General features: G+C 40.1%; 1 protein-coding gene across 1 annotated transcript in view; it reads left to right on the plus strand.

The window, feature by feature from the left end:
- The window catches only part of Ctnna3 (catenin alpha 3), a 1,456,883-nt gene that overhangs the window by 69,949 nt on the left and 1,360,603 nt on the right, over nt 1-26,331 (plus strand). The window contains exon 4 of the mRNA XM_051153175.1: nt 22,332-22,498. Within this exon, the coding sequence (XP_051009132.1) occupies nt 22,332-22,498 (167 nt within the window). The remainder of the gene's footprint in view (nt 1-22,331; nt 22,499-26,331) is intronic.

Raw genomic sequence — 26,331 nt, forward strand, 5'->3', positions numbered from 1 at the left:
GTATGTGTGTGTGTGCATGCGGGGGCATGTATGTGTATATGGCATGTGTGTGAAACTCAGAGGGCAAACTTTTGGAAGTTTCTTCTTGCCTTCCACAGTAGGATCTGACATTCTAACCTAGGCCCAGGCTTGCAGGACAACCTAGTTTTGCTTGCTGAGCCATCTCACTGAAACTCTTTCTCAGGCTTGCTTATTAGGCTTAGCACAATGTCCTCCATTTCTAGGTTGTGGCAAATGGCAGGACCTCTTCTTTTAAAACAAAGACTAACCACAGGCATATAGTTTACTTTCTTCATCCATCCATCTATCAGAAAAAATAAATTATTAGAGAAGCCTGAGTTCTGGCTCATGCAGTAAATTATTCATGATTTTCTATTACAACAAGAAACACACACGCACACACACACAAACACACACACATGTCATATGTGGTACACACAACAGACACACTTGTTAAAGGGCTTTGCTCTAGCTCTTTTGACAAGCGGAAGGGAGGCATTACCACTCTTGTGTGGGAGGAAAGCATGGAGATAGCACATGTTTCTGGAATCCAAGGAATGCTTACTGCATGGAAAGTAGAGAGCCACAGTGAGAACATTGTGCCCCAAACTTGGAAAGAATGTTAACTCAGCGGTGGAGCTGACACGTTGGAAGACTGGATTCTGATCTAATTGACTTCATGTGACACTGGACACATATTTAAAATAGTCTTCTGCCCTCTTTTATTAAAGGGCCTTTGTCTAGCGGCATGTGAATGTCTAATGAAAAGTGACTAAATAAATATGAGGTATTTGGAAGAGTGAAAAAGCATTAGAATTAGGGGGTGGTCTCATTTACGTGTTGTTGACTTATTTTCAAGAGGGCCTTGGAGAGTAGTTCATAAAGTTCCAAGAGAGATATAGCACAATTTTAGCTTCCTTGTGAGATTCTGTCCTTCTCTGTTTTACTGCCTTTAGTGGCTTTACTTATGAGCCAAAAGTGATAAAAAATGAGAACATTTGTGCTCCCTAAAGAATGTGCCTACAGAGCTGGAACATGGGCAGTACAAAGGAGTAGATGATAAAAGAGAAGGTGGCGTATGGGCAGAGGGCAGAGATCCAGCAAAGGGGCTTGTGCTGTGGAGGCTGCTTGCAGCCCTCCCGGTCTTGCAGCTCGCCTTCTGCTGGTACACCTGAATACGAGCAAGGAATCGGATCTGAAATTTTATTCAAATAGTTTTAGATTAATTGCAGACTACATACATATTAGCTAAGAACTACTTAAATGTGTAGATTACATGAATTACCTGTAGCATGTATATTCCCTTTGAATAGCCAAATACTTCCCTACAGTCTGCAGATCTTGCTTCTAAGCCACACGTATTAATGTTATAGTGGTTTGTTGAAGAAGTACACATATTCGTAAAGGCGCATACACTATTGTGACCTACTTAAATTTTCACATACTGAACTCACATTCATGTAACCGCCATGAAGATCAAGAACTAAAACATTACTAAAGGCTGGGATTGTGGTGCCTCACACCTTTAATACCAGCACTCATAGGGCAGAGGCAGAGGCAGAGGCAGAGGCAGAGGCAGGTGACCCTGTGAGTCTGAAGCCAGCTTGGTCTACATTGTAAGTATTTGGCCAATCAAGCCTACATAGTGCTCTGTATTAAAACAAACAAACAAACAAACAAACAAAGAAACAAACAAACAAACTTGAAGGAGATGGTTCAGTGGTTAAGAGCACCGGATGCTCTTACAAAGATTCAACTTATAGCACCAACAGGGCTTACCTGCTACTACAATTCTAGGGGATTTGTGCCTTCTTCTGTCCTCTTTGGTACTGCATTCATGTGATGCATACACACATACAGACACACATATACACATAAATATATATAAAAGATCATCCAAGAACAAAACAAAAACAACAAAGGAACACTACTAAAATCCCAGAAGTAGCTCTTGTGCCCCAATCAATTCTATGCTCTCACCTCAAAGACAGCCATTATCCTAACTCCTAGCTCTACAGGTTACTTTAGCCTTTTTTTCCTTTTTAAAAAAAATTTATGTGAGATTATGTAGCATGATAAATCACCTAATATTTCTTTGAGACTTCATCATATATTAGTTTATTCTTTTTCACTGATAAGTAGAAAATAATTTATCCATTCTATTGCCAATGGACATTTGAATTGTTTTTGCTTTTGGTTTTAATGAGCATTATTGGTACTACATATATGTACATTATTTTTGGTTCACAAATATAAACATTTGTGTTTATACCTAGGAACGAATCATGAGGTATACATATGCTTATCTTCAACAGATCTTGCTAATTTTTGAAATGGATTTTCCTATTGACATTCTTCATGAACACTGTGTATGAGCTCAATTTGCCTGCGTTCTGACTGTTAGTGTTTTTAATGAAACATTTGCAGTTGATTTCTAGTACAGTTTTAACTTACATGTCTCTGACAACTATTTATACATTCTAGTAAGATTTTTTTTTGCTAGTTTCCAAGAATTAAAATATCTTATTCTTTTCATTATAGTAAACATTTTGACATTTTTGTATTTTTGTTTGTTTGCTTTGTTTTTTGAGACATAGTTTCTCTGTGTTGCCTTGGCTGTCCTGGACTCACTTTTGCAAACCAGAGATCCGCCTGCCTCTGCCTCCCTGAGTACTGGGATTACAGGCATGTGCCACCATGCCTGGTTCATTTTAATGTTCTTAATTTTAATAAATCAAACTTTTTTCAAGACAGAGTTTCTATGTATAGCCTTGGCTGTCCTACACTCACTTTTGTAAGCCAGGCTGGCCTTGAACTCAGAGATCTACCGGCCTCTGCCTCCCTGAGTGCTGTCATTACAGGTGTGTGCCACAATGCCCAGTTATGAATCAAACTTTTTGATTGGTCTCTATGTGTAGAAATTTTTGCATCTGTCAAAAATTATTCAATATTACTGTAACCTAGAGAAGATATTCTCTTAAGTTTCCAGTTACTACAACTGCCTCTTCGTTCTTACTTTCTAACTGCAGTATCTGGCTTAGCTGGATTCTGTTTCTACTGACTGATTTTTCTTTATGTTGGGGTCACACCTTGTTTGTCTGTATGAGTAACGATTTTCCATTATATACACCTTGTAGTATGCTGAGTCACTGTAGACATTCTGGATCCTCTTATCTTCCGCTGAAGACTGTTAGGTTTTTCTTCAGCAAGTGGTTGGTAACTAGTCAGTCACCAGAAGGCTTACTCAGCCTTTAAAAAAAAAAAGGTTAAGTCTGTTTGATTTTTACCTTCAGCCTTACAGATCTTTGGGATGTAATCTTTACTTTCATAGTATGGATTTTGTGGCATTTCAAAGGATTATTTCATGTGTTGACCAAACCTATTTAGCATAGAGGCCTTTATTCCTGAAAAGAGTACAACTAACAGAAAAGTTCAGCTTTTTAAAAAAGTTCATTTATTTTTATTTTATACTTACTGGTCTTTGGCAATGCCCCAGTGCATGCTGTGGATCTCTAGGAAAATTCACGTGCACTTCAAAGTTCTGTCTATCTATAGCTTCCTCTTCCATGAGATTTTTCCTTCAGAAGAAATGCCACATGATGGTATCTCTTCAGGGTGAATCAAATCTTCTCTGGCTTCTGCCTGCGTTCTGTCATGATCACATGACTTCCATGGCTGTTTGATATATTTTGTCTGTTATCTGTGAAAGCAACAAACAGTTGAACATGTTTTACTCCATCACTGTCATCCCTAGGAGCAGCCGCCTCATTTTGATGTTTTACTTCTATGCAAATAATTTTAGGTTGGAAATATTCCTCCCTCCGCCCCCCCCCCAACCCCCGCCAGCAAGTTGAAGAAACTATTTCTAACCTTCTGAAGTCCATGGTATCTTTTGAGGAGCTGGACCTCTGTCTTTGAAATTACTGGACTTTTCTCCTCTGCCTCATTTTAAGAATTATTTCTTTTACTTTTAGCAATGCTATTAGAATCTACTTTGATTTGGTTTTCTTGGTGTTTATCCTGTTGGAGGCTTCCAGCACTTTCAACACCACTGGTGTCCCAGTGTCTGTGGAGGCTGAGGAAGGTGTTAGGTCTCCTGGAACTGGAGCTATAGATGTTGTGAACTGCCATGTTGATGATGGGAATCAAACCCAGGTTCTCTGCAAGAGCCTGAGTGTTTAACCACTGAGCAATCTCTCTAGCTATAAGAATAAATCCTCCTTGTTTTAACAGACATTTAGGAAGAGATACTCTTCTCAGTTACTAGGCTCCAAACGTGACACTTTCCCCTACTGTATGGGAACCCAGAATGCTGCACTATGTGTTGTGGCAGCTGAGAATCAAGTTTAAGAACAAACAGAAAAGAGAGACACTGTTTATTTTTGCTAATGATCTAGGTGCAGTACAGGAAACTATTGAAATTGCCCACTTAAGACTACAGTTCCCACTGCAGAGGTGCCAATATGAGTGACCATTGCCCAGGAACACTGACTTTAAGTGACTCCAAATTTCATGTCCCAATCTGGCAACAGTTTGGCGAAGGTTTTATAGTAACAGAACAAAGGAAGTCATAAATGAAGGCACTTTTTCAAAGACACTGGTGGAGGCATCAAGTAGATGGTTAAAGCAAAGCAGGGAATGATGTGCTATCAGCCTTGGGTGCTGTCTGATGACATTTAGTTCTTTCGTTAGAAGAAGTCTTCTGAGTTAACAAATTAGGATGTTAGATCGAGAGAGGTAGGAAAGGATGGATAATAATGGGGTTAAAGATAGCCAACATGGATCTTAATTAAGGCACTGATCCCGCCACATCCCAACCTTTCCTCAGTCTTTGACATTCTAACAGTTACCCATCCTTGCATAAGGTTCATAGAGGGTGCAGTTCCTTTCTGGGAACCTTTGCTCACTCTATGAAGCCACAGTTACTTTGATACCTAAACCTCACAAAGACTCAACAACAAAAAAAGAGACTTTCAGACCAATTTCTGTTATGAATATTGATGCAAAAAATCTCAATAAAGTACTCGCAAACCGAATCCAGGAACACATCAAAGATAACATTCACCATGACCAAATAGGGTTCATTCCAGGCATGCAGGGATGGTTCAAGATATGGAAATCCATCAATGTAATCCATCATATAAACAAACTGAAAGAAAAAAACCCCCACATGACCATCTCCTTAGATGCCGAAAAAGCACACCAATTCATGTTTAAAGTCTTGGAGAGATCATGGATACAAGGCACATACCAACATAATAAAAGCTATATACAGCAAGCCAATAGCCAACATCAAATTAAGTGAGGGGAAACTCAAGGAAATTCCAGTAAAATCAGGGACTAGACAAGGCTGCTCATTCTCTCTATATCTCTTCAATATAGTTCTTGAAGCTCTAGCTAGAGCAATAAGACAACAAAAGGAGATCAAGGGGATCCAAATGGGAAAGGAGGAAGTCAAATTATCCCTATTTGCAGATGATATGATACTGTATATAAGTGCTCTCTAATAATTCTACAAGGGAACTCCTTCAGCTGATAAACATTAACTCAAAAAAGTCAGTATCCTTCCTGTATATAAATGACAATCGTGCTGAGAAAGAAATTTGGGAAACTATACCCTTCATCATAGCCACAAGTAACATAAAGTATCTAGACGTAACTCTAACCAAGCAAGTGAAAGACTTGTATGAAAAAACTTCAAGTCTCTAAAGAAGAAAATTGAAGATGACATCAGAAGATGGAAAGATCTCCCTTGTTCTTGGATTGAGAGAATTAACATAGTAAAAATGGCTATCTTACCAAAAGCAATTTACAGATTCAATGCAATCTATATCAAAATACCCACACAAAAATTTAAAGACTTAAAAGATCAATTCTTAATTTCATATGGAAAAACAAAAAACCCAGAATATCTAAAATAATCCTGTATGATAAAAGATCCTCTGGAGGAATCTCTATCCCTGATCTCAACAGTAATTAAAACAGCATGGTACTGGCATAGCAACAGGCTAGTTGATCAAGGGAATTGAATCAAAAACCCAGAAATAAATCCACACACCTATGGGCACTTGATTTTTGACAAAGAAGTCAAATCTACACAATGGAAAAAGAATAGTATCTTTAACAAATGGTGCTGGTCTAACAGGATGTCTACATGTAGAAAAATGCAAGTAGATGCATATTTATCACCATGCACAAAACTCAAGTCCACATGGATTAAAGACCTCAACATAAAACCAGAGACACTAAATCTATTAGAAGAAAAAGTGGGGAAGAGTCTTGAACTCATTGGCATAGGAGACAACTTTCTGAACAGAATACCAACAGCCCATGCTCTATGGTCAACAATTAATAAATGGGGCCGCATGAGGCTGAGAAGCTTCTGTAAGGCAGGAGACACTGTCAACAGAACAAAGCGAGAGCCTACAGACTGGGGAAAGATCTTCACCAACCTTACATCTGACAAAGGGCTGATATACAAAATATATAAAGAACTCAAGAAATTAAACACCACCAAACCAAATAACCCAATTAAGAAATGGGGATTCAGAGCTAAACAGAGAATTCTCGACAGAGCAATAGCGAATGGCTGAGAAACACTTAAAGAAATGCTCAATGTCCTTAGTCATCAGAGAAATGCAAATCAAAGCAACCCTGAGATTCCATTTTACACCCATCAGAATGGCTAAGGTCAAAACCTCAAGTGACAGCACATGCTGGCAAGGATGTGGGGAAAGGGTAACACTCCTTCATTGCTGGTGGGAGTGCAAACTTGTACAACCACTTTGGAAATCAATCTGGTGCTTTCTCAGAAAATTGGAAATAGGTCTACCTCAAGACCCAGCCATTCCACTTCTTGGAATATACCTGAAAGATGTTTCACCACACAAAGACATTTGCTCAACTATGTTCATGCAGCCTTATTCATAATAGACAGAATCTGGAAACAACCTAGATGTCCCTCAGTTGAAGAATGGATAAAGAAGCTGTGGTACATTCACGCTACGGAATATTACTCAGCTATTAAAAACAAGGAAACCTTGAAATTTGCAGGCAAATGGATGGAACTAGAAACGATCATCCTGAGTGAATTAATCCAGCCCCAGAAATATTCACATGGTATATACTCACTTATAATTGGACACTAGCCCAACAAGGATGTCCTCTGAGAGTCTTCATTTTGTGGGGGATTGGGACAGATGCTGTGACTTCCTATTGGGACACTAGGTGAGAGAAGTATAGGAGAATGGGGAAAAGAAGGACCCAGAGGGTCCATGAACCCTACAAGAACACCATTAAGGTTTACAGATCTGGACCCAGGGGGGCCTGCTCAAACTACTGTACCAACCAAGGACAATACATGCAGTAAACCTAGACCCCCCTATTCAGATCTAGCCAATGGACAGCACATTGTCCACAGTTGTGTGGAGAGTGGAGACTAACTCTGACATGAACTTTGGTGCCCCTTATTTGACCACTTCCCTTGGTGGGGAGGCCTGGTGGCACTCAGAGGAAGGGTAAGCACGCTACCCAAATGAGATCTGATAGGCTGTGATCATATGGTGAGGGAGAAGTTCCCCTTCTGTCAAAAGCCTAGGGCAATGGAATAAGGTGAAAGAGGGAAGCAGGGGTGGGGGGAATGGGAAGATACAAGTGAGGGGATAACAATTGAGATGTAATCTGAATAAATTACTTAAATAAAAAAGAACTAGTTTCTTAATATAAAAGGGAGTAATTAAGACAGGTTTGGGGAGGGAGAAGAGGAAGGTACAGCTCTCTTGTATATTGTCCCTACAATCCAGAATGCCCACTTAGGTGGGACATAGCACCAACACTGCCTCCCATTACAACACTTCAATGTGACTTATCTGGAGCTGGAATGTATAGCCTTGTGTCAACAATCTTGGTAGTTGTTTGTGCACACCAGAACCAGCAACTGCTCATAGGTACCACATGCTTTATGGTCATGTGTGAAATGGAAGGGGACCTGCAGATGTATTGGACATCCCGCCTTCTCATCTATTTTTACTTGTGGGTGTCCACCAAAGCTACTGTAAGCCAGTTGGAGGGATGCTAAGATTAGTAAGGAGCCTTTGAATTCCTCAAGGGCTTTCTCTGTCTCGTAAATATAGACGATGGCATCTTACATGAAGAGAAATGCCTTGCTCTCCAGGGCACTCATGTGTGTGCCTCCCAGAAGCATGTGTGTAGAACTTAGGCCTGCAGCCACCCATCCATTGGATCTTGGTGCATGGCCCAGGACTATTTCCCACAGACCGAGCCCTATGGTAGAAATAAAGACCTTGCTCTTGGTGGAAAGTAATTCACATTGTTCAAAACATACATACTGTGGGCTGGCGAGAGGGCTCTTCATGTAAAGGTCCTCGCTGTCAAGCATGATGCCATGAATTTGATCCTTGTTACTCACAAGGTAGAAGGAGAGAATTGATACCCAAAAGTTGTCCTCTGACTTCTACAAGCATGTGGTAGCATGGAGGTGCTCACACACTCACATTCAATAAATATATAAAAATGTAATATAAAACATATTCATCATATTTCACATGTATAAAATGTGAGTACTCAGGTTATATTATCTTTAGAAATTAATAGGCATTTTTAATAGATTCAAGGCAATTATAGATTTGTGGGGTGTGGTATATATTTTAATATATTTATACATGTAATGTATAATGTTTATATCAGAATAATTTCTATACCCATTGTCTCAGGCATAGATTTATTTTTAAAATTAAGAATATTCAAAATCCAGCTAGTTACTAATATTTTGAAATGGTGAATTGATGTCAACTTTAGTTGTCGTCCTGTGCTATAGAATATGAGAAGTTACCTCATCAATCCAGCTGTAACCTTGTATTCAAGGTTTGTTTTCTCTTCATCTTTCTTCCCTTATTTCCTTGATTTTTCACCTTCATGATTTCTAAAACCTCAGGTTTATAGGTTTATTTCCTACTAGGGATTAGGAACCTAGATTTGCCACCATCCATAATAATGAGATAAAATGATTACGTCTGGAAACGGGAAAGTGGCACCCTGAAGGGGGTCAGTTTTCTCAGTGTACGGCGACACATGCTTCACCTACAAATGCCGTTGTTAAGTTTGCAGTGTGGGTCTCTTAAAATGTTCCCTGCTGCCTTTTCAATCACTCAATGCATGATTGAAAATTATTGTTACTATTGCTGCTATTACTATTAATTATTATATGTGTACGAGTGTTTTGCCTGTATGCATATGCATGAGCCACTTGCGTGCCTGATTTCCATGAAAGCCAGAAGAGGGCATTGCATCTTCTGGCACTGGAGGTACAGTTGTACACCATCATATTGGTGCTGGAAATCAAACCCTTACTGTAAAATGCAAGGTTTTTTTTTTCTACACCTGCCCTTAATCTGAATAACAACACAGAGACTTTCATATTTATTAAAAGCTTCAGGTACAATAGCTGGTCAGATACTCAGCAATTATAACCCAATAATATTGACTTGGCCTACTTCCCTGATACGTGGCCTGTTACCTGCCATCTTAAGTCTTGCTCTGGCCACTCCTCTATCCCTATTCAGATGGCAACATCCCCCCTCTGGTTTTTACCTGAGACCCTCTATCTGGGCCCAAAAGTCCCGCATTATCCTCTTCTGCCAAGCTACTGGCTGCTCAGCTCTTTATTTAACCAATCAGAAGGTGATAGAACAATGATTACAAAAATACTAAGCCAGAGATGCTTCATAATAAAGACAATACCAAAGTCTGGCCTGTAATCAGATCTTTGGGTACATAAATCAGCATTTGAATATACAAGAATAATCTTTACACAGTGCACAAAAACATCACACCCAACACCCTAGATCTTCCAAAAAAGAGTAGCCAGCTCTTAGCCATTGAGTCGTCACTCCAGCCCCTCAATGCATGTTTTAAATAAGGAAGTAAATAGTGTCTTAATGAACCTGAGATCAAACAAACAAACAAACAAACAAACAAACGAGCAAAAACCCAAGTCCTTGGTACCCATTCTATATCACATATATTTAAAAAGTTTGAAATTCAACTGTATTTAATATTCATTTGTAAAGGAAAGTAACATCTCAGCTTTATTTAACTGTTCCTAAGTAAATGGCCAGCTCCATCTACCCTGCTCAACAATGTTGCAGTTAGGGGTTTGATAAAATGTCTGGCATTCACTGCCAATTACTCATGGCATATGTTTGGGTTCAGAGGCAACAGCTGCTACCCAAATTATTTCCATCTATTTGATGTATTGCTACTGCATGCATTTGACTGTTGCTACACCCCCAGTGTCCTTAGATAAGCATTAAGTCACAAATGTAACAGTCTTCCCACTGAACACTGCGGTTCAGTGCAGCTCATTCTCCACTTGAGGGGAAAGACAAACTAATCTTGGAGCATGTCTTAATATGCACGCGTGGTGTTCTACAGCTGGCAGAATGTTTATGGAAACAGTCCCATTGAAAAAACTGATGAGCTAATTAGCTACATTGCTTGTAAACCACTAGTTGTTGGAAAACACTCAACATGGTATCCCTTTGTATCCATCCACTTGAAAAAAATCTAAAGTAGGCTTTTCTTACACTGCGTTTGATTTCTCAGCAAGCTTTTCCCTGTCACTCATTATGAGGTGTGCTGGCATGTGGGAAGTACTTAAGATGATGTGTGAGGCATAGTATTCATAGTCACTTGAAATGCTGGACCTATGACAGATAGATGTACTGATTTGAGGAATAACAGTACTGCCACTTTTGAAAGTATGAGGGATTCTGTAGGCTATCCACCATTTACTTTGATGTGCGAGTCAAAGATAAGAGCAATGGTTTAATGCATGTTAACAGACTGATTTGTAAGTGGTGAGTCCTAGAAATGAAAAGTGTGGTCTGAATCTCAGCTAGCGAAGGGTCTGCAATCAAAATGTGATTCACGCATTAGTGATGACTCTGCTCTCCGTTTTGGCTAGAAAGGAAGTACCACTCTATAGTCATTTCATAGACGTTAGTATAATGTGGACAGTGATTTAAGCTGTCTTAGAGTTTTATTGCTGTGAAGAGACATCATGACCCTGGCAGCTCTTATAAAGGAAAACATTTAACTGGGGCTGGCTCACAGTACAGAGGTTTGGTGCATTGCCGTCACGGTTGGAAGTATGGTGGCATGCAGACAGACTTGGTGCTGGGGAAGGAGCTGATTGGCAGGCAGCAGGAAATGACTGAGGCATACTTTCTCTAACAATGGCTCACCTAGTCCAGCAAGACCACACCTCTTAATACTGTACTCTCCATGAACCTAAGGGGGCCATTTTTCTTTTTTTCCTCATTAATTAATTAATTTATTCACTTTACATCCTGATTGCAGCCTCCTCCTTTCTTTTTCTCCTGGTTCCGCCCTTATCCCCCATTCAAATCTCCCCTCCCTTTCTCGGAAAAGAGGAGTGCCCCCTCACCAACCTGCCCCAACATATCAAGTCACATCAGAACTAAGCTCATCCTCTTTCACTGAGGCCAGATAAGCCAGCCCGGCTAGGGGAAAGTGATCCAAAACATGCTCTAGTCATAACACCCAGAAACTAAACAGCTTAGATGTCATCAACTGATGAATAGATTGTAAAAGTAACTTTTATTCACCTGTCTGCCATAGGTCAGCATTTCAAGGGACTATCAGTGGGATGGCTGCTCACATACATCTTAAGTTCTTCCCACACAGGCAACTGCATCCATGTCAGAGACAACCTCTACTCTAATTGCTAGGGGACCCACATGAAGACCGAGATGCCCATCAGCTGCATATGTGAAGGGAGCATCGGTCCAATCCATGAATACTCTTTGGTTGGTGTTCAGTCTCTGTGAGGCCCCATGGGCCTAGGTTAGTTGACTATGTTGGTCTTCTTACCCCCTCTGGATCCTTCCATCCTTCCCCCAACTCTTCAACAAGACTCCCTGAGCTCTGCTTAATGTTTGGCTGTGGACCACAGCATCTGTTTCAATCTACTACTTGGTGGAACCTTTTAGAGGACAGTTATGCTAGGCTCCTGTCTGCAAGCATAGTGGAATATCATTAGTAGTTCAGGGGTTGGCTCTCTCCCATGGGGTGTGTCTCAGGTTGGGCTAGTCATTGGTTGGCCATTCCCTCAATCTCTGCTCCATTTTTATCCCTGGACATCTTGTAGGCAGGACAAATTTTGGGTTGAAGATCTGGTGGGTGGGTTGATATCGCTCTCCCTGAAAGTCCTGCATGGCTATAGAAGTTAGCTACTTCAGTCTCTATATATCCTATTGCTAGGAGTCTTAGCTAGAGTCACTGCCATCTCCTCCCAGGAGCCTGCTCTGTCACAGGTCTCCAGCTTATCCCAGAGGTGCTTGCCCCCATTGGTACATTAAGTGGCTGGCAAATTTTCAGGGTCATTGTTTGTTTTAGTCACTGGTCTATTGCTGTGAAGAGACACTATGACCAAGGCAACTCTTATGAAAGAAAGCATTTAGTTGGGGGCTTGCTTATAGTTTCAGAGGCTGAGCCCATTATTGTCATGGCAGGAAACGTGTTGGCATGGAGCATGATGACAGGCATGCCTGATGCTGGAGAGCTGGCTGAGAGCTACATCCTGATCTGAGAGAGAGAGAGAGAGAGAGAGAGAGAGAGAGAGAGAGAGAGAGAGTGAGAGAGGAGAGAGGAGAGAGAGAGAGAGCTCAAAGCCCACTCCTATTGACATCCTTCCACCCCATTGACAATACTTCATTCAAGAAGGCCATACCTCCTAATCCTTCTAATCCTATCAAGGGTTCCTTCCACTTTCTTGTGTCTAAGCATTCAAATATATGAGACTATTAGGGCCATTCTTGTTCAAACCATTACAGAATTCTAGTTTCATTCTTGTTATTGTGGCAAATAAGCAAAGAAAAAACAACTCAGGAAAGAAAGGGTTCATTTGGCTTCTGATTCTAAATTTATGGTCCATTATTTTTGGGAGGTCAGGGTAGGAATTAAATGCACCACATCCACAGTCAAGAGCAGAGAGCAACAACAATGGGTTGCTAATTACTTGCTTTCTTCTGCTTTATATAGTTCAGGGCCAAGTTTAGGGAATAGTGCTGCCCACAGTGGGCTGGGTCAATCAACAACCAAGACAAGTTCTCACAGACATGCCCATAGGCCAACCTGCTCTAGATCATTCCTCATTAAGAACTTTTCCCCAGATAATTCTAGGCTGTGTCAAATTGACAGTTTAAATTAGCCAGCACAGGCAGGAATAAAAACCTCAAGATTTCTATTCTTGACTGTTTCCATTTCTTTAGTCTCAAAGAAAATAGTTCTTTTAAAAATTCTTTGAAATTCATCTGGATCCTAGCCTGTCCCCCTCTCTGGAAAGACTCATTCTATAGTGAGTTTTGCCATGTGTCCATTCCTCTTCTCTTTCACTGGTTCTTTCTTTACATGTGTTAGTTTGCCTCTACCTGATGATTCACTGAGGCCAGATAAGCCAGCCATGCCTCCTTAATTTTTTTTATAAGTACTAACACTTGCAAATGTGCCATTCAATAATATTCAATATTATATATATATATATATATATATGGCTTGCATTGTTTTTAAAAAAAAACTTACATAGTATTTATTTGGTTTATGACTTCAGAAGGACTTTAGAGTCCATGATGGTTACACATTTTGGGGAAAAATAAATTGTTCTAAGGCTTCTGACAAACATTATTTATAATGTACAGTGCATCTTTAGCGCTAAGGTCATGCATCATTTTGTATTTACATCTGGCCCTATTCCCTGGGCAAGAAATAAGAAAGGAAGGAGGACCTCCACATTTCATGCTTTCCATGCAGTAAAGAGGAAGATACTAGCAATTCCAGCCTCAAGCATTCTTTTTTTTTTTTTTTAAAGAAAGATTTATTTATTATGTATACAGTGTTTTGCCTACATGTAGGCATGCTTGCCAGAACAGGGCATTCTAGATGGCTGTGAGCTACCATGTCATTGCTGGGAATTGAACTCAGGACCTTCAGAAGAGCAGCCAGTGGTCTTAACCTCTAAGCCATCTCTCCAGCCCCCTGCGTTCTTTTCTTATTGGATAGTGATATCCTAATTACTAGCTACGCCTGACTTGAGGGAAGTAGCAGATGTATGGAAGCAAAGTTTAGAGACAGGAAGGCACCATCCAATGTCCTGGAGTTCATAGTCATCAGCTGCGAATACTGGTACCTTCTACTCCACCTGAAAGTATAGTTTCTAGGTATAATATAGCTTTGAATCCTTTGGATTCTGTCATAAATTTGATCATGTGCTATATTGAATTTAGCTGAGGACAACAATACAGTTAACAAGATCTCAATGGATAGGAGTGTTACCAGGTTCTATTGATTTCCTGCATTCTAGTATTACTTGGGGGTCTGCCTTTGTGAGGCATTAACGGAAACAGCATCATTTTGTTTATCTGTTTTGATGCTTGTTTCTGAATTACCTACATGGTAGACAACTACCAATAGTTTTGATTTCTTTGGAGAGAGCTTTATATATTACATATCCCAAGGGGAATTTTATTGTTCAGAGCTACAGTACTTTCCAGCTTGGGAGTTGGGGATATACAGGAGTGGTAAATTGGCATACAGTCAATTTACTCAGATTCAAGGAAAGATACAATATTCAGAGCCAGAGATAAAATTCTTTTCTCTTTCCCCCACTTTGTATATGTTCAGTTTGAACAGAAAATTAACTGTGAGTCTTTCCTGGGAAGGGAACCGATCAGGCTTGAGGTGAGTGAAGGAAACAGCATTCTAGAGCTTCTGTCTCCTCACACTCCGGGGATCGGCTGTGAGACAGAATGGGCTCACCCTTCCTACTTAATGTACTAGAGTGCATTTAGATTCCCTGGAATAAATACCTCAGGACTCCCAAAAGTCAGGCAGAAACATTAAGAGCAAAAAGGACAAAGAAGGCGTATGACATTATGAAAGATAGAAAGTCATAGATAAGAAATTTTAATGCCACGTTTCTCTTTCCTTTTTTGCCTCCACCATTTCTTCCCTCCCTTTTTTCTTTGACTTTCCTTTATCTGGACATTTAATATACTAGTCTTCAGTTCTAAGAGTTCAGTGGTACAACCTTGTGCTTATCAAGGCAAAAAGATTCCATGATTAAGGTCAAATGCATTTTCTCTTCCAATTCTTAAATCATGTTACCTTTAGGACTCAGTAGTTTAGGGCACTGGCTGCTCTTTCAGAGAACTCTGATTGAATTCCCATGATCCACATGGCAGCTCACAACCATCTGTAACTCCAGTTGCAGGGGATCTGGGGGCCCCCTTCGGGTCTCTGTGGGCACTGCACACACATGGTACATAGGTATTGCTGTGGATCAGGCATACCATGTCCCTTATTTAATATCTTTCTCTTCTTGACATTCTCCCTCTTTCTTACATTAAGACAACACTGATGCTCTCGGGACATGAAGAACTTTACTTTGGCCTTCAGCAGCACCTTAATTTCTCCTCAGATAATCGCTTAATTATGATGGGAAAAGAGCCCCCATTTTATGACTTGAGGTAAGTAATGAGCTTCGCCAGGAATAGGAAGCACAGTGTTTCACACACAGGAGTTCAATCAGCCATCCTGGCTTTCAGATCTATTACATGGTGCTGTCTTACATCTTCCTGGCAGTTCCTGGACAGAGCCTCGCTACATTACTGAAGACAGACTCCTTAGGTCATATTCCAGGCTCTAGCTTTCCCCTCTCAACACCGATCCATCAGATTTCCATCTCTTGGCTCCCTTTTAAGTCTTGTAATGGTTATTTGTGTCTTGTTTTATATTTTCAACTGAGTGATGTCTGTGGTAATATGTGGTTTCATAAGAGTGCTTAGTGTATTACCCTGAGAGGCCTGCCCACTGGATGGGATGACCATGACAAAGATGGAGTCTGCAGTCTAAGGGATATTACAAATAGTTTACCCACGTCAGAGGATAGGTTAAACAAAACTTGGTACTCACTTATTAAAAGTTGAAACTACCCTAAAAAAGAGAAAAGATTGCATTAGATAAGCTAAGGATCAGGGACAATTGCTAAGATTTTACACAGTTGAGGATTATTATAACTATAGGTTGTCAGGGAATGCTTAATTGTTGAAAGGCATAGAACTTCTGGGAAGGTGTCTGTGAAAAGTGAACAATTTCATCCTTTATATTTCTAGATTAATGTTTATTTTGTTTGGTAGTTACATTGGAGCTGGAAAGATGGCTCAGTGGTTAAGAGAACTCGTTGTTCTCAAAGAAGACCCAGTTTGCCTCCCAGAACCCATATTCGCTCACACCTGCTTGTGACTCTAATTCCAGGGAGTTGGATACCTCCTTCTGACTTCATGGGCACCTGTACTCACCCAGTGCACACATATATAAGTAGGCATACACACATACACATAAATAAGAATAAAAAATTTTAAAAAATAAAAATTACACACGTGTGTGTGTGTGTGTGTGTGTGTGTGTGTGTGTGTGTGTGTGTCTGTGGATCCACATGTGGAAACCAGAGGACAACTTGTGAGAGTTGATTGTCTCCTTCCACTCTGTGAGTCTTTGGAATTGAACTAAAGTTGTCAAGCTTGGAAACAAGTGCCTTTACCCCCTGAGCCATCTTGCTGGTCCTAATGGCTGTTCTTAATCTAGAGAGCTGTTTGATACAGGTAAATAGATGAATCAGCTCAAGTATCTGGGAAGTTACTTAACTGTTCCAAATGGCCATGTCAAATATAACGAGAAGAGGCACTTTTTAGTGGGTTAGCACTTCCCTTCGCTTCTCTTTCATGATTGTTACATCAAAAGCTCTTCAGTGAATGACAAGCTGTGAATAATTAGGACAGAGAGCCACCTTGCATTCATACAGCTCCACACCATTTCAAAAGCACCTTGACATTTATCAGTGGGAACTCTATAAGAGTCTTCATGAGGACACAGAATAGATCTTGATGTCCTAATTTTAAGAGTGGCGGAGGAGAAAGAGGGAGAGAGAGAGAGAGAGAGAGAGAGAGAGAGAGAGAGAGAGAGAGAGAGAGAGAGAGAGAGAGAGAGAGAGAGAGAGAGAGAGAGAGAGAGGTGCCAAATATCATACAATTTAAGTGTTTGAAGCTATGCAAGTCTGACAGGGTGGTATGCATTGAATCACCTGACCAATTTCAACTATGTTCTAGTGTGCATATTCAGAAGACACTATGCCGCAGAGATTGTAAAGTTGATAACAAACCCAAACATCATCTTCTAGACTCACTGGCCATTGAGAGTGTGGCCCCAGGAGACTAAGAAGGCTACAGTAAGCGACAGTGGTAGAGAGCCTCTTCTTGCCATCTAGTGGCAGTTGCATTTTCTTAGGATAATTCTGCTGGAGGTTCTTCAGTGCGAGCCCTTACATCATAGGTATTGAGTGCCAGGTGATGGCAGAAATAGAGCTTCTGGTGAAACAGAGCTGTGGTGGTGTCAAAAGTTTATCTTGGCTGATTTTCTTTTGTCTCAGGTGCATTAAAATGTGAATTTCTAGGCCTTTACTTTTAAAATTTGCTAGGGTGGATAAGCTTTAAACTAGATTATAGATTTTTTTCATTTAACTCAATTATAATATTTATTGAATAACATCTACAGGAAGCTGGTTATTGGAAGCTTGAAAATCACCTGGAAGTTTTCCTACAGATTGTTTGAAAAGTCAAGGTCATTGAATTTATTTTCCTACCAATGTATCACCTGAGAGGAGAGTCTTGGAAGCCTTGTTAGCCGTCTTGATATGTATGTCAGATTCTTGGCAAACTTGCCTTTGTTTACAACCATGCACTGTCAGAATTGCAGGATGGAAAATGAAATGTTGACATATTTGATTATTGGGTCTATCAATTGGATACCATATTTAGAAAGGACACATTGTAATGATGGGAGTGTGGTCCTTGGAGTTCAACCTTTTTGAGCTGGAATCATATTCTGTCAGCTCATTGCTTGTTTGACCTCAGGCAAAAACCTCACTGCTTGCCCTTGGTGAACTGCTGTTTCCTCAGCAGCATAAAACAATGCAGATATCTACAGAGATCATCATAATTGTTGCTGTTTCTACCTAGACTTCATTTCTTATCCCTTCAGCCCCTTAGCAAATAGCACTGCATTAGCACTACCTCACCCTCTGATGGAAGGAATGTGGTCTCTCTGATGTGCGATTGGAAAGCATCTTCCTTCCTTCTACAGGCTGTCTTTTCATTTTCTCTTTTAAATTAAAGATTTATTTATTTTTATTTTATGTATATGAGTTATGTGTATACCTGTATGTGTACACATGTATGTGTACCGTGTGTGCGCTGATTCCCTTGGAGGTCATAAGAATGAGGCAGAAGAGTGTGTCAGATCCTCTAGAGACAGTTGTGCATCACCATGTGGATTCTGGGACACACACACACACACACACACACACACACACACACACACACACACAATTAAATATACATCTTAAAAATAAAGTTCAGAGCCAGGCAATGGTGGTACATGCCTTGAAGCACTTGGGAGGCACAGGCAAGTGGATTTCTGTGAGTTCTAGGCCAGCCTGGTCTACAGATTGAGTTCCAGGACAGTCAAGGTTATCCAGAGACACCTAAAAAAAAAAAGGTACAGATTCTTAATTCTGGCTTCAGCTCATTTTTAAAAACTATAAACTTCTGTTAGAGAGCCTAATATGTAAGGATATTTCTCTAAAGTACACTAAAAATAAATAAATAAATAAAATTCCGAACCTAGACATTTGTCTAGTTAGACTTATAAGTACTGAACTTAATAGATTTCTGTTGCCTAAGTTTCCACCCTAACCATACTTCTGAAGTTTATACAGAAAGTTTGAAGAGCTTAGTTTGTGCATTCGGGTTTTATTAAGTCTAATTCTTTATCTTTTTATTTGTTGTAAAAAACTATATAGAATTCACTGACCAACTGAAATGTTGGGTATCTGTAAATGAGACCATGTGGATTGCTTTTTCTCATAAAATGATTTCTACTGGGTGTTGCTGTGAAATGAACAGTAGTCAGTCTATAACTGTGAATGCCTGTGTCATCAGTATTTGCATTACATTTATAAAAGTGTATAATCCTGTGACTCCTACATTAACTAAAATACTGTAAGCCACCTAACATGAGCACAGTAAACTGGTTTAGGTTTTAATGGAATTGATGTAAAAGGGTAGCTCATAAATAAACAAATATTTGTGTTTGTTTCAGAAAAAAAAAGTAAAGTTCAGAAATTGTCTTAGGTAGGATTGTTTTTTCTGTGAAGAGATACCATGACCACAGCAACTCTTATAAAGGAAAACATTAACTGGGGCTGGCTTGCGGTTTCAGAGGTTTAGTCCCCTATTGTCACGGCAGGAAACATGACAGCGTGCAGGCAGACATAGTGCTGGAGGAGGAGCTGAGAGTTCTACATCTTGATCCACAGGCAGCAGGAGACTGTGTGCCACACTGGGCGTACCTTGAGCATAGGAGACCTGAAAGTCCACCCCCACAGTGACATACTTTCTTCAACTAGACCACACTACTCTAACAAGGCCACACCTAGTGCTACTCCCTATGGGCCAAGCATTCAAACACAGAAATTTATGGGGGCCATACCTATTTAAGCCACCACAGAAATGTTAAGTTTTGGTAGTCTAATTTGTCATTGTATTGCATGTACTTTTGGTGCCACATATAAAACATTATCACTGAACCTGAGATCATGAAGTTTTACTCCTCCTAAATTTTATAGTTTAAGCCCACGCATGTGGCTCTGTGACCCACTCTGAGTTGGCATTTTATGTGACGTGAGGCAGAGAGCCATGATCTTTTCTTTCATATGACTATCTAGTTGTCCCAAAGCATTTATTAAAGGAATATTACAAAATAAAACAAGAATAAAAAAACGAACACTCTTTTTGACTTTTCTTGGAACATTTGTTGAAAACCAGTTTTTAAAAAATATGTTATTAATTTATTCATATTACATCTCAATTGTTAGTGCATCCTCCTTGTATCCTCCAATTCCTCCCTCCCTCCCGCTTTCCCCCTACTCCCCTCCTCTATGTCTGTGACTGAGGGGGAACTTCTCCCCCTGTATATGCTCATAGGGTATCAAGTCTCTTCTTGGTAGCCTGCTATCCTTCCTCTGAGTGCCAACAGGCATCCCCATCAAGGGGACGTGGTCAAATATGGGGCACCAGAGTTCACATGAAAGTGACCATGAATGCTAAGGATTGCTTTTGGGAATGTCAATTTTTTTTTAAAGGTTTTCTAATAAGTTTTGAAATAACAATGTTAATCCTTTCTTTTTTTTCAAGGTAGTTTTGGCTATTGTTAATCTTTTGAAAATTTCTACATGAAATTTAAGATTATCTTATTAATTTCTGAAAAAATAAACAACAAAAGATTTTGTTAGGGACAAATATCTGCCTTTTTTCTTTTTTTTTAAAGACAAGGTTTCTCTGTGTAGCCTTGGATGTCCTGGAACTCACTCTGGAGACCAGGCTGGCCTTGAACTGACAGAAATCTGCCTGCCTCCCAAGTGCTGGGATTAAAGGTGTGCTCCATCACCACTTGGCTTTGCTATTTTTATTATTCTATTTACCTCCAAGAAAAGCAAGGCTAGAGAAAGTTAAGTGAACCACCCAAGGCATGAGAGTAGACACACAGAGCCAGGCTGGTTCCAGAGTCTCCACTCTTTCTTGCTGTAATGCCTGATCATCTGTCTCTTGTCTACAGAAAGCAACTGATAAACACAAATAACAAACTGTAGAAAGTTTCTATAGGACAATAGTCCTTGATAAACAGTTCAAGACTCTTTATATTTCCCATTTATAATTTGTTCAATGATTATGTTTTTGAATGACATGAAATTTCTGTATATATATTAAATATATATTGTATGATTATTTTCACAATACATATATAAAACATGCAGGTACATTTATACATAAACATTTATGTGTACATACACATTAAACAGAAATTCAAGGAGAGATTTCTATACAGATAAATAAGAACTGAATAGTTGGTATTTTTAAGGATTAGTATGGAGAGCTAACCATTTTTACTTTATATTCTTTAGTATGTGGAATTATTATTATTTTAAGAGATTTATTGTATTGATTAATTAGTTAATTAATTAACTTATTTATTTAGTGCGTGTATATGCCAGGGCATGTGTGTCGAGGTCAGAGGACAGCTTTGGGGAGTCAGTTTTCTCCTTGTACTATGTGGATCCTGGGGCTTGAACTCAGGTTGACAGCTTTGGTGGTAAACACCGTTCCCTACTGAGCCATCTCACCAGCCCTGCTGTGTAATAAAAAAATAGACATGCATTACTTTAGTGATGAAATAAGTTTATATTATGAAACTTGGACAGTAGATGTAGTCATTCTCTATGAATTTGGTTCCTGGAGATGGGAACGGAGAAGCCCACCTTTCTGTTTAGATTTCTATATCGGTATAGCTTTAAAAGAAATGAGCACACACTACTTTTACAATAAAATATATTTTAGATGAAAAGACCTTAAAATAGTAGAGATAATGTTTCTCTGATATTATGTACTTGTGATATTTTTGTGACTGAACTTCAGGGTATACATTATTCAATACATTGTATAGAGTAAATCTGCCTATGTCAAACTATTATCAGAGAGAGACTATCATATTCCAGGCTATCATATTCTGTGTAGCCTGAGGGTCACATGTCAGATATTCTGCATATCAGATATTTATATTATTATTCATGACAACAGTAAAATTACAGCTATGAAGTAGCATAAACATAACTTTATGGTTGGGGGGGGGTCACCGCAACATGAGGAACTGTCTTAAAGGGTGGCGGTGTTAGGCAGGTTGAGAACATGGTGTTAATGGATGCCTCTATTCTTTACTGAGGATGCTTCTACTCTCTACTGAGTTAGAAAGGAATTTCTTTACTTTTATAAACATGGACTTTTAAGACTGACTGCAAGCTTAGTTGTGAACTATTTCATAGCAATGGAGATGGAGCAACTGCAGAAGCAGACAGAGTTTCTGCTTGATGTTGCTCGTCACTTGAGAATAATTGCCCCCATGGGAAGAGGGCATCGTACTTCTTTGAGCTCCAGAATGTTCATCAGAAACAAATGCTGATTCAAAGCCTTGTTGTTTATTAATATGCATTGCTCTAAGTATCATTTGAGTGTCTTATGTTATGGTTATTCATGGAATGTTCTTGGGGTTAGGTTGGATGGTTAATGCTGAAGTAGATGCAATTGAAACTTAAACAATAACTTCTTTGGGGTTGTGTTTTTCAGGCAAAGCGCTGAAGGTATCAGCTGAGAGATTTACAGATGACCCCTGTTACCTCCCGAAGAGGGAGGCTGTGGTTCAAGCCGCCCGTGCATTGCTGGCAGCAGTTACACGACTCCTTATCCTTGCGGACATGATTGATGTCATGTGTCTCTTGCAGCACGTGTCCTCTGTAAGTAGACGATGCCTTGATTTGCCTTGGCATTGTTTTCGTTTTTAATTCCAACTCCGAAGCAAGCACTCATCCTGGTGCTTCCCGCCTCACCTTTGTCAGAAGCTGACCAGATAGAGTCATGAAGATTGGTGTCTACCTCCAAGAAGGAAGCCAAAACTTACTAGTCCTAAAGCCACTTGAAACTAAGAACATCACGTGGCTTACAGACGAGGAAATGCCAAGGAGGGAAGTCTTGACCTCTGAACATTGCAATTAGTATGCCCTGAACCAAAATGTTTAAGTTATTTTGTGTGTGTGAGTGAGCGTGGAGGACAGCATCTGGTGTCTTCTTTGATTGTTTTCTACTTTATTTACTGAATGAAGCCAGTGGCTCTCAACCTTCCTAATGCTGGGACCTGTCATTTAGTACAGTTCCTCATGTTGTGGTGATCCCAACCATAAATTTATTTTTGTTGCTACCTTATAATCTCAATTTTGCTACTGTTGTGAATTGTAATGTAAATAGTTTTTGGAGATAGAGGCTTGCCAAAGGGGTCACAACCCACAGATTGAGAACTGCTCACCTCAGCCCAGGGTTTATGGTTTGGCTCTCCTGACCAGCCAGCTTCTCTGGAGACCACCTGTCCCCAATTCCTGAGTGTTGAGATTACAGGCAAGACCCAGACTCCCTTGGATTTTTTTTTTTTTTTTTTTTTTTTACTTTTACTGAATGTCTATGATTTACACGTCATGCACCAAAAGCCCTCTCCTCCCCTCAGTAAAACAAAATAAACAAACAAACAAAATCTTGTCACAGAAGCTGTAGTGTATCATGCAGTATAGCCTTTTGCCTATATATGTTTACTTTTAAATGTTTATTGATAGGAGTCATGGGTCTGGTTGGAGGCCTACACTGTCATTACCAGATCCCCACTGAGACTGCTGTCAGATATCCCATTGTTGTGTGTCAAGGAGATTCTTAATCTTTGAATTTGCAGATCTGGGCCCTTCATGTGTTATACATGGGGCAGATATTGGGGTGAGGTTCACTCAGAGCCCTGGATCAGGGCCCTCTCCCAAGTCCTCAGGGCAGGGATGGCTCACCCACTCCCAAGTCCTCAGGGCAGGAATGGCTCACCCACTCCCAAGTCCTCAGGGCAGGGCCTCCTTGGATTTTTTTATGTGCTGCTGAAGGTATGAGCTCCAGCCCTCACACTTGCAGGGCAAATGCTGTACCCACTAAGGCACTTCTCCAGAGCCCCCACCCCCCTGTTAATTTAAACAAGTAACAGCGCAGAGCTATGTAGAGAATACCATCAATATATATATATATATATATGTGTGTGTGTGTGTGTGTGTGTGTGTGTGTGTGTGTGTGTGTAAATAATCGGAGAAAGCGAAATCTTAACTTGAAGTTTAACATGTTTGGAGTTTGACATTCATTCATAAGTAGGCACTACTATTTTCTTTCTGTGGTGCTAGGTGGTCAAACCCCTGGCTGTGCATCTGCAGTGCAAACTGTTTTGTTAGAGCCATATCCTCACAATGTCAGTTTTTTCCTTTTTAAATTTTTAGTCAGAATAATATCTTTCATAAAATGCATTTTAATTACAGTGCCTCTACTTCCTCCCAGATCCTCCTCATCTCTCTACCCATTCAACTCCATGCCTTCTTAAAAAAAAAAAACAAAAAACAAAAAAAAAAAAAAAAAAAAACCCAAACCAAAGAAAGCCAAGAATTAAAAACAGTACAAAACAACAAAAAGCAACAGAGAAAAAGTACAAGAAATACACACCCACACCCACATAAAACCACACAATTAGAAACTGTCACATACACGCAAAACACTGGTGAGGTAAAAATGCCTAAGCAAAGCAATATGCGCCAAAATGAGCACTAGGAGCTCATTTCGTGTTGGCCATCTGTTGCCGGGCAGTAGTCTGCCATTAAGAGTGCTTTTATACCCAGGTGAGACTCCCTTGAAGAAACCCAGTTTTCCTCTTGTATGCGGTTACCAATTGGAGCCAGTTTCTGGGTTAGGGTTGGGAGCTGATGATCCCTTCCCCTTCTCAGCACTGGGACCCCATCTAGCTGCCACAGTGTCTGTGAATTCATAAGTGTGTCAGCCCTGTAGGTGTTAGTGTGTCCTCCATCCCTTCTGACTCCTCACAATCTTTCTGCCTCCTTTTCTCCAGAGTTCCTTGAGCCTGGAGGGGAGGGACGGGTTTGATGATGACACCTATTTAGGGCTGAGTGCTCCAAAGTCTCTCTTTCTCTGAATAATGTCTGACTGTGGATCTCTGTATCTGTTCCCATCTACTGCACGAGGAAGCTTCTCTGATGATGCTGAGCAAGACACTGATCTATGAGTACAGAAGGAGGTTTGTAGTGTCATCTTATTGCCACATTCCTTTAGCGGAACAAAAATGCTTGGTTTTCTCCTAGGTCCATGGCCTATCTAATCTCAGGTTCTGGGTCATGTGAGCAGTGCCAGGTCTGGATTCTATCTCATGAAATGGGCCTTAAATCCAGTCAAAAAGTGGTTGGTTAATTCCACAATGTTGTGTCCCTGTTGTACCAGTGCATCATGTAGGCTCAATTTTTTAAACAGATATTTTTTATTATGAACTTATTAAAAGAGCCTACCTCCCTTACAACCTGACTAACCCAAACAATAGGAAAAGGAGATTAAAGAACACAATAATGAAACCTTAAGGATATTAGTTCTGAGGAAGGATTCTCCTGGCACAGTCAGCAGAACCTCAGCAAACCAGCAATCCCACCAAAGTAGTTTCTGGAACTTGGAGCAACCAGAACTTGAAGCCTCAGCTGGAGTCCAAAGCCTTGAAGCTTTCCCTGGAGCAGTTCTCTCTAGGATCGTCTCTTGAAGTGTTGATGAACAGCCAAAACAATCCCAAGTCATCTCTCTCCAGCCACACTCTTAGCTTTTACAGGAACAGCTTTTGTAGGAGCTTTCTCTCCTTTGGCTGGTGTGATCTCCATAACTTCTTCTTTTGAATCATCTTTTTCTTCATCATCTTCGTCCTCCTCCTCCACCTTATATCTTCCCTTATATTTCTAATGCTAGATAGAATAGAAAGATAAGAGAGAAAGGATAGAAGAAAGAAATCCATAAATGAAACTTTTATTAACTTATAACTAACCCCCCCTGTGTAAAAATGAATATTGATAACCCACCGAAAACAGCCACTCCACTTATTGGGAATGAGGGTGTTGTTCTCTCAAAAGTACTTTTTGTTGTTTAGGGGAACAAATCTTTTGGGTACCCTTAGAAAAATAAGATAATGGCCAAGTGCTGGAAAATCTAGCTGTATCTGTTTTTGACAAGTCTTTTTAGGATCAATCCGTTTGGCTTGCCCTTTTTAAAATTGAAATGTATGTAGTTTCTCGAGGAAACAGTAGCTGACACAGTCCTTGATGTTGAATTGCCCAGTCTACTTGTTTTGTCTTCGTAAGTATCATGTGGGCAGGTAACCATTGTAGATTGCAGGTTTTATAGCTGGGTTGGTGTTTACCTTTCTCCTTTGGTGGTGTGCAGAGTACCTTCCAGCACCATTAACATTAGTCAGTAGGGTGAAGGCTCTAGTTAGGCACCAGCTCAACTTCTGTGTTCAATTGTGTGTGTGTGTTGCCTTAAGCTTACCATTAATTTGTGGAGAAAAGCCAATAGCCTTGGAAATAGCCTTATTTTTTTATTTTTTATTTTGGGGTGGGGGGTTGTGCCCTAAAGTCCTTTTGGCCAACAACTCAATTATATGTAACCCATTCCTGGCACTGGAGATTTCACTTGGTGGAAGAAGATGTTTAGTTGGGGCTTTGTCTCCTCTGTT

Source organism: Acomys russatus, chromosome 11, assembly GCF_903995435.1.
Source record: "Acomys russatus chromosome 11, mAcoRus1.1, whole genome shotgun sequence".
Taxonomy (NCBI): domain Eukaryota; kingdom Metazoa; phylum Chordata; class Mammalia; order Rodentia; family Muridae; genus Acomys; species Acomys russatus.